This window comes from Phoenix dactylifera, unplaced genomic scaffold (assembly GCF_009389715.1).
Source record: "Phoenix dactylifera cultivar Barhee BC4 unplaced genomic scaffold, palm_55x_up_171113_PBpolish2nd_filt_p 000121F, whole genome shotgun sequence".
Classification (NCBI taxonomy): Eukaryota; Viridiplantae; Streptophyta; class Magnoliopsida; order Arecales; family Arecaceae; genus Phoenix; species Phoenix dactylifera.
The window spans coordinates 1033020-1042450 of NW_024067689.1; the positions used below are offsets into that span (position 1 = coordinate 1033020).

The 9431-nt window shown below is 40.3% G+C and overlaps 1 protein-coding gene across 1 annotated transcript; it reads right to left on the bottom strand.

Annotated features, from left to right (window-relative positions):
* Nucleotides 1-620: 620 nt before the first annotated feature.
* LOC103716030 lies at nucleotides 621-9431 on the bottom strand. The gene is made up of 5 exons (XM_039116701.1): nucleotides 8091-9431; nucleotides 7151-7223; nucleotides 3302-3505; nucleotides 1433-3220; nucleotides 621-1340 (listed from the first exon to the last, which is right to left on the bottom strand). Exons 1-4 carry the CDS (start codon nucleotides 9261-9263, stop codon nucleotides 3054-3056), a joined length of 1617 nt encoding a protein of 538 aa, XP_038972629.1. The 5' UTR covers nucleotides 9264-9431; the 3' UTR covers nucleotides 621-1340; nucleotides 1433-3053.

A 9431-nucleotide genomic window follows, 5' to 3' on the forward strand; every position in this document is an offset into this window, starting at 1 on the left:
AAAGTGGGATCTGGACCAAAGTCATTTACCGAAGACCAAAACTTGAGTCGGGTTTCTTGCCTTATTAGAGCACTCGGCATGGAAGCAATCAGTGTCAGAAGTGATATGTAAATCCACACCTTCTCTCGAAGGCCAAGGCGCGTTAGACCAATGTGCAAGAATGAATTAAGGATTGAAGGTACGTCCATGAGATCAGAGAAAAGGCAGTGCTCCAGCAAAGAAAGAATTCCCGAGTTTGGAAGCATTTGATCTTTAGATTGGAAACTGCTTTAGACGTTGGAACCTTCAGCAACCTAGCTAGGTCAGGCACTTGTCTGCAATGATCTCATGCGCATGTTTTGGAATTCCCACTCTTATAATCGGAGTATGCACATAAATGATCTGATCTAAGAGTTCACTCTTTGGTCTCAGGTCGTTTAGGCATATAGAGTGGGGAAGAGTATCTAAACATCAGAAATCATCGTCGAACTTTATCCTACTGTCACTCTCTCAGTTTACCAACCAAACATAAATCAGAAATGCAGTTTCAATGGATTCATGATTTAAAGACAATAAAGGGCAATTTTTTTTTAATCAATTTACATCTCTGGAGTGGACTGAATATCTAAGGGAATTTCAGGTAATGAACAAACATTGAATAAATTGTTGACTACCCTTGATGATGCATCACTTCCTCAACCAACAAAGCAAAATCTAATGGCTAAGTTGAATTATTCAAAAACAAAAGACAACAAACTCCCACCAAGCAGAGGCATATGGCCGGAATGGGTTCATAAATTTGAACCCGGGAATAAACTGCGCATAAATTGACTTATGAATCTCATAACCAAATGCTGTACACAACACCTGAACCAACAAAGTGGCATGAGGTACCACATAGAGTGCTTTTTTGCAATCGGTCTTCATCTCCTAATTATCAGCAAATGCTATGGCGAAAGATTGCATGCCACTTTATGATAACCATCCTTCATTGAGCGGAGAACAAGATCTGAACATAGCATGCAAATAGTGTATATATATATATTGACTCAAACGTTGCGGAGTGTTTCTTGAGATAGCAGCCTCAGTGTCTCTCATATCTGAGCTCACAACTCTCAGGTTTGCCAGATTCTGCTCTTCTGGACGACGGCAATTGAGATGTCATTCATGAATAGGTCATGGAGGACCAAAGCATAAATGATGGTGGAGACGAGCAATTCTGTTGATACGAAGGTAGAGATTCCAGAGGAGTCCAACAGAAATGTCTGGGCTAACACAATGGTTACTTCCACCAAGTAATCAATGATTACAACCGAAGCACCAGTCACTGGGAGAGAATATGCCCATTATGCTCGTGATACCTGCTGAAATAATTAAAAGTAAGAAGCCATAAACAACAGAAAAGAAATAAAAGCAAACAAGAAAAATCATGGAGAAGGAAAGTTATGTAAACCTGAAGCCTTGGAAAAAATTAATCCGCACAGCCTGCAAATACACAGAAAAATGGATGGCAGAGTGAGATGACCTGTTTGAAGAAATGAAAATCCCTCCTGATAATTTGAACAAATGAAACTGAAATTTCCATGCAACCTCCAAAAAAACAATTCGTGACTTGAAAACAAATGGACCAAGGTAAAAGAACAATGTCTGCTAAAAAATTACCAAGCATTTGCTCTCAAATAAATAAATAAATAAATAAAAGCCATTCTTCAGATAAGGGTTAAAAACTCTGAAAATTTGACTTTAATATTCAGATGATCATAATTGATTCGAGTATAACAATGATATCGATCAGTCAGGATAATCTGACGATCAATTTCCTATTTAGTGTAACCATGGAGCTTTAAATAATGAACAAGCCAGAGTGAAAGTTTTATTATAATGCGCCAACTTGCATTAGACACTGGGATGCGGAAAAGAGAGACTTACAAGAGGGACACAGAGGAACAGAGCATTATAGTAAGCCCTCCTTGACGCGTTATAAAGTCCCCAACAAATCCTTGGCCATGCCATGCAAGAAACACTGGGTGCTCCTACTAATAAGAACAATACTGGATGAAGATCCCTAGGAAGTTTCATTTGTAGGAAGTCTTTAGTAAGGTTACAAATAGTACGATAGCCTAACAGCAAAGAAGACATTAGGCCCCTCTTTTAAGTCCCATTGATGCGCTGAGCAATGCATCCCTAAAGTTGGCCATGACGAACAATGGTTTGAAAGATATGCTACCTTTGAAAACCTTCTTTGGCCCCCAGACAACCATCGGCCATAAATTTTGAGCTCAAGGCAAAAAATTAGAGAATAAGGTCATACCAAAGGGCAGCATCAAGGTTTACTGCAACTGATGGTGGCACACCATCTGCTAAGAAAATGTATGCTATCCAAGGAGCAAACACCATCTGCACACCAACTGATGGTTTCTTTCTTACCTCCTCTGCCCTCCCTTTTTGTGTATGTCCGATGGAGGAGCCTATCTACTACCAGAGAATTAGGGCGTATGGGTTGACTAGAAGTGACTGGCTTGAGTACAGCCTGAACATCGAACGTAAATGCTTCGCACCCGGATAACGTCCTACCTGTCACATCGGTGGGATTTCGATGATCACTAGATCTCTCGATTAGGATGCGACTAACTATGGGGAGCTCCTGATATGCAAGCTTGGCGATTGGCATTCGGCCCGCCTAGTGGCCAGTCCCGATCCACTACGTACTGGTGCCACGGGTTGAACACAGGTTTCCCTCTCTCTCTCTCTCTCTCTCTCTTAAAATTGCGATACTGATGATAATAATAGTTACAATAGTAATAATAGTAATAACAATAGCAGTAATAATAGTAATAGTAAATCTAATAATACTAGTAAATAATAATAAAGAAGGATGGCTGTGACCAAGACTTGGCATTGTCATGAAAGGAATAAAAAAAAACCTATGGTTTCATTGAAGATATTAATATATATAACCAAAACATGGACTGGAATCCTTTATTATCAAATTAACAAGCATAACCAAAATATCAGGAAGGTATATAAACCCATCGGAAGTTCAGCTGGCACTCGTGGAATTAAGAAGTGTGCTTTCAGAGAAACCGGTTCAGATACTCATCAACAGTAGTGTATTTGACATCAGGATAGAGCTCTGTGGCCTCCACACCAAATGATGGCTCAATCTGAAAGTTTGTCAGGTCCCCCTTGATGAAGACACAGTGGCAGATAGACAGCAAGACATTCAACGGAACAGGAGATTCTGAAAGACGGTAAGCACCTGCGTTAATAGATAAGTTATATAATGATCTTAAACTTAAACCTAGATTAAGTTCCTATGCACCTTGGATCTGCTTCAGAACCACTTCTTCAGGAACATATACCCTCTCAAAGGTCTTGCCAACCTTCTTCTCCCACAGGGAGACTATCTCATTGTGAGATAAGGTGTTGGCAGGCGGTCTAAGATACAGAATCTTGTTCAGTGTTCTTGGGTCATCCACGGCTCTAATGGTGAATGTGCCAATGTCAACTTCATCGACAAAGATTCCTGAAACAAGGGAAATAATGCCAGATATTGCAAATAAAGTTAAATGGACATCATTTAAATCCTTTAAAAACTAATGCTGATCTCAATCAGAAGGGATAATGTATGGTCATTCCGTATTGAGGCTTTTATTGCAAATGAACCAACATGGTTCTAAAGGAAAATAGTAATGCACCGACATGCATGAGTCACTAGGAATGTACAAAGAGAGACTAACCAGAGAAGCATAGAGGAACATGGCGATGAAGTAAGCTATCCTCGACCCATAGTCAAAGTCCCCATGAACATTTGCCCATGCCATGCAAGCAACACTGGGTGCTGCTACAAATAAGAAAAATACTGGATGAAGATCCTTTGGGAGAGTTTCATTGGTTGGAAGCCTCTGGTACACGGTTACTAAAAGTACTGTATAGTGAGCTAATCCAATAGCAAAGAAGAAGATAGGCCCTTCTTTAAGTCCCATTGATGCACCAAGCAATGCACCCACAAAGTTTCCCACGATTGATAAATGATTTGATGGATTTGCCACCTTTGAGAGCCTTCGTTGGCCCCTAGACATCCATCGACCATAAATTTTGAGCTCAAGGCAAAAGATAGGAGCCATAAAAACATACCAGAGAGCAGCATGAATGTTAACTGCAACCGATGGTGGCAGACCAAGTACCAAGAAAAGACAGGCTATCCAAGGAGCAAAGAAGAAATTGACACGGATTGGGCGATGGTATTCCCTTCGAACCGCTTCAAAGTAGAAGATGATTTTCAAAGCGTAAATAAGGGATATGGTTGCCATCAGTGCAAGAGAGATGCACCAGAGTACGAGGTTGACAGTCAGGCTTACATGTAGGAAACTCATAGATGGAGATAGAGCTAAGGTCTTCCACAAGATAGCTTGGCTGCTTACACCAAGGCACATACCAAAACAAGAAATTGGGAAACGAAGAAGGAAAGGCCACTTCTTGTCTTCAGGAAGAACCGACACCTCTGTCGCCTGCGGTAAGTGAAAAGTGATAAATAATGCCGTGATATAATGATAGCTAACAACTTCAACATACTAGCATATTACATTATCTTGAAAAATGTTTAGATTTACACATTATGCGATACAAGATGGTCTCACATAGTCTATAGCAGGGTCTTCTGTGCCAGTACCGGGCACCATACCGATTGCCCGACGGCACGAGACAGTATAGGCTAGCATCGTGCCATGCCGGGCCTGTACCGTCGCAAAGGACTGTGGGAGAGAGAAAAAGAAAGAGAGAGAGATAGCAAATAGGGGAGGAAGGGATAGGCCGGCGGAGGCTGGCGCTGGTGCGGGTGGCGGAGGCTGCGGCCGAACCTCCGCCGGCCTCCCTCCCTCTCCCTCCCCCGCTCACTCTCTTTTTTTTCTTTTCTTTCCTTCTCTTTCTCTTTCTCCAGCAACGGCGTTTTGGTTTTTTTGCCAGAACCGTCCCGGTAAGCCGCCCGTACGGCTCGGGACGCTCCGAACCGGGCGGTTCAGGACGGTTTCTCCGACATTGGTCTATATTGATTGTTTTTTGGAAGATATATATTGCTAATGGTGAAATCCTTATACAGATGGAACAGACATCCAATAGAGAAACAATAGAAGCAGCAGTATATGTTATAGCCAAGAGACTGCATACCCTTAAAGTGTCTAATTCGCCCTTCTAAGGCATCAAAGTAGCGATCACTAGGAAGAGTTTCATTTGTAGGAAGTCTTTAGTAAGGTTACAAATAGTACGATAGCCTAACAGCAAAGAAGACAATAGGCCCCTTTTTAAGTCCCAGATGCACTGAGCAATGCATCCATAAAGTTGGCCATGAAGAACAGTGCTTTGAAAGATTTGCTACCTTTGAAAACCTTCTTTGGCCCCCAGACAACCATCAGCCATAAATTTTGAGCTCAAGGCAAAAAACTGGAGAATAAGGTCATACCAAAGAGCAGCATCAAGGTTTACTGCAACTGATGGTGGCACACCATCTGCTAAGAAAAGGTATGCTATCCAAGGAGCAAACACCATCTGCACACCAACTGATGGTTTCTTTCTTACCTCCTCTGCCCCCCCCACCTTTTATGTATGTCCGATCGAGGAGCCTATCTACCATCAGAGAATTAGGGCATATGGGTTGACCAGAAATGACTGGCTTGAGTACAGCTTGGACATCGAACGTGAATACTTTACACACGAATAACGTCCTACCTGTCACATCGGTCAGATCTCGATGATCACTAGATCTTCTGATTAGGATGCGACCAACTATGGGGAGCTCCTGATATGCAAGCTCAGCGATATGGTGTTGGGCCCGCCTAGTGGCCAGTCCCGATCCACCACGTATTGGTGTCATGGCGTGTTTTAATTGGTTGGACCTTCTGGTGAGTTGTAATCGGTTTGGAGGCATATCATGTGAAAGTCCACAACAAAAGATCCCATGATTGTAGAGTGTAGAATAATAGAAATGGGTCCCAATGATTATTGAGAGATGAGAGCACATGTGCTTGACTAGGTTGCCCAATACAAATATGAAAAAAGGATCCCATAATTGTATGAGCACATGCATAAAAATTGATTCCAATGATTGTGGAGAGATGACAATGCACATGCTTGACTTAGTTGCCTAATAGGTTAGAAACAATGACTTGATCTTCTTTATTTTATTCCTTAATAAAATATAGTCTCATACAATACAAATTTCATAACTTCTAGGACAGTTAGAAATACAAATCTTATAATCTTAGGAATAGCTATAATATATGTATAATAATGAGAGTCAACAGTAAAAAAATTTCATGATCATAAGAGAGCACAAATATGAAAATGGATCTCAATGATTGTTCATAGTTGTGAAGTGCACAAATATGAAAATAAATCCCAATGATTATGGAGAGATGAGAGTGCACTTACTTGATTAGGTTGCCTAATAAAGATATGGAAAAGAATCCCATAATTGTAAAAAGAACAAGAATTGAAATGGATCCCAATAATTGTAGAGAGATGATAGTGCATATGCTTGACTTGGTCAAATAATATCCCCACTATTTCAAGAACATGGTATATCTATAGTCATGAAAACTATAGAGAAGACCAATACCATAACATGCACATTTGAAGCACATAAAATATCTATTTGTCTACAAAGGTGATGAAAATCTGTTTTTCAATCATCAAAACAAACCACCTTCTAATCTATAGCTTCCTCTATATAGCTCTCTTTAAACCATGCTCCTGTATTTAATTTGTCCCATGATATGACCCACACGAACTCTTTAGAATATCTGATGCCCAGCTAATTACGGTTATGCAACTTGATGCACAAAGTAGAACAACATCCTTCAACCTTTGGTGACAAGCCTGCTCCACCAAGATGCCTTTGAAGTACTTGATGCTTATATAGTTAGTTATTGCAACCATAACCTTATCTAGATCGCTACCAAGTAATCTACTTGCACATTTTTATTCTTTAATGGCAATCCTTACAGAAAACCATAATACAATTTTACTTGAAGTTTTGAGCCTCATCCCTACAAGTGCAAAATATAAGGTTATATCAATTTGTCATTTGTGTTTTTAAAAGTTATACTATCTAAAAGGATGCAACTATGTATTGTTTAAGCTTCAGGATAGCAAATGTAGTATAAGAACATAATACCTTTATCGAAAAATTGATGGAATACTTGGCGAATGACGATCCATAAAGCCGATCCCAAATAGTTGGAAAAGGTTGGAGGTTATGGTTATGGTAAATAATTGGTGCAATTCATCAACTCCTGCCAAAGATCCATATCTGCAACACCTGAAGGCCATTTTGAAAAAATATATATGATTTTCCTATCAGAATAAAAGATAAATGTTGAAACATTAGAATGGCACAGCAGAAAAGGAAAAAAGTTGTAAGGTTCCAAATGTACATATACAATATTTACAATGATAACTTCTATAACTACTAGACACTCCCAAAACTATAAGGGGGTCAAATAATTCTCTTAAATACCAAAAACATTAATGATAGATATACATAATCTTTAATACCTGGTGACTGAAGGACTCTCCTTTTTGGCATTCCTTCTGAGAATAAACTTGTAATGTAAGCAACAACACATTGTCATGTGTCATCCCAACTAAGTTTGCAACAAAACAAGAAGTCAAGAGATCACTGAGCTAACTTGGGAATTTTGGATGAAGAACAGAAATCTTGATATGGTTTGTAATTTTCCTGCCACTTTGAAAGCTCTCTTTAAGCACTCGTAAATTTTCTGCTCAGCTGACTGAAACACCATGTTGAATGGCTCAAAATCCAACCTTATGGGGCTTAGATCAAGCATTTGAGGCCCAGATGAAACATGTCCAGAATTTGGATTGCACTTTTTTTCTATAATTCCACAAATGAATGTGTCAAATTTTTCAACTTTATTACGCAGTTTGCAGTTTCGCATCATGTGACCCGTTTGTGCTAGCTCTTCTTTTATGGCATGTGTAGCAATACCACTGGTTCCTCCATTGCAAGTTGATTTATTACCAACTTCTGCAGGTTCATACACGAAAAAAGGCTTCTCACCTTGCTGCTCTTGTGAAGCTCCCCATCCATTTCAATTACCAATATCAACAACAAACATTTCAGGGCAAACATGTTCAAGAATTGATCTGCACTGAAGGGTCAATGGGTCATCATCTTGCTCATCTATTGCATCAGGCCTGTCAATCTGTTGAAGTGCAAGAAGCACTGAAAGCGGTAGCACCGGGCCAACAAGAACCTCCCCAGGAGATGCTTTGCTTGACCACTTCTCACTTCTTATTGAAGGTTTCCCCACAAAAAAAGGTAGCAACCTATTGTGAGGCAAACAGCTAGGAACTTCTAAGAATTCAAAGGAGGAATCACGCTGATTTCCAAATAAATCTGAGTATTTTTTAAAGACCAAAGGTAAAAGATCTGCCCGAACACATGATAATACTCTTCGAGATGCAATTTCAAATATGCTGGTTGGTATGCTGGCATCACTTACAAAATCAGAAATTGAGACATTAGAGAACTTCAAACTGTTGCTAATAAGTTCCTCTATATCATGACTGAGGGAAACTTTGTTAGTTTCCTTATGATTTGAAAGAGAATTCTGCATAACCAAAGCATTAAAAAGATTGCTCTTTATATAGTCATAAAGATAAAATATCTTAAAGAAATTATATCTGTTAAATACTGCATCATCCTCACTCATCCAATATACAATCGAATCCTTGAACTCCAAAGTTTCTGGCTTTTCACCAGATAAGTTCCATGAAGAATCATATCTTTGAATCTCCAACCTACCAGGCAATGTAAGTCTAATTAAAGAAAAGCCTGCAGACTTTGAATGTCTATTCAAGAGATGACTCAGGACAACACAAAAGCCCACAACCACGTCCTTCCTCTGTTGCCATTCAGCACTTTTGGAACCATTCGCCTTATAAAATCTCTCTCTTACAATGTTGTCACCAGAACTAAACGGCCTAGCCGACAGAAAGACGTGAACGAAGATCCCAAGCATAAAGCAAAGAATTACTGAGAGTTCCTTTCTCCTTGAGCCCATAGCAAAACAGATTAAATGTGAAGCCCAATAATCCCACATCGGAAAGACTCGTTTCAGAGCCTGAGCATATAAGGCGGGTGTCTCCAAATCCTGCAGACGCGTTTTAGGAGGAAAACAAAACCGGAGAGGGGTGAAGGACGCTTGCGTGAAGTTCTGAAACCGGACAATATATGGCAGGGGAGCTCCGTGTTCCTCCCTCATGTGGCCCCCACGTGGGCACTAGGTGCCTCACATGCCCCGTGCAGGCGGGGGCGTAACATTTTGGTATTAGAGCCGATGACGGCTCTTGTCCGATGGTGGAAAGGGTGTGAAGCCCAATAATCCCACATCGGAAAGACTCGTTCCAGAACCTGGGCGTATGAGGCGGGT

What these genes read in the sequence shown, in the direction of transcription:
- LOC103716030 (XM_039116701.1), bottom strand. Translation starts at nt 9,263, where the DNA reads ATGAGGGAGGAACACGGAGCTCCCCTGCCATATATTGTCCGGTTTCAG. An exon ending in TTGTTGTTGATATTGGTAAT is followed by an intron (nt 7,224 to 8,090) that starts TGAAATGGATGG and finishes CCATAACCTCCA; the next exon opens with ACCTTTTCCAACTATTTGGG. An exon ending in CCATCAATTTTTCGATAAAG is followed by an intron (nt 3,506 to 7,150) that starts GTATTATGTTCT and finishes CCCTTGTTTCAG; the next exon opens with GAATCTTTGTCGATGAAGTT.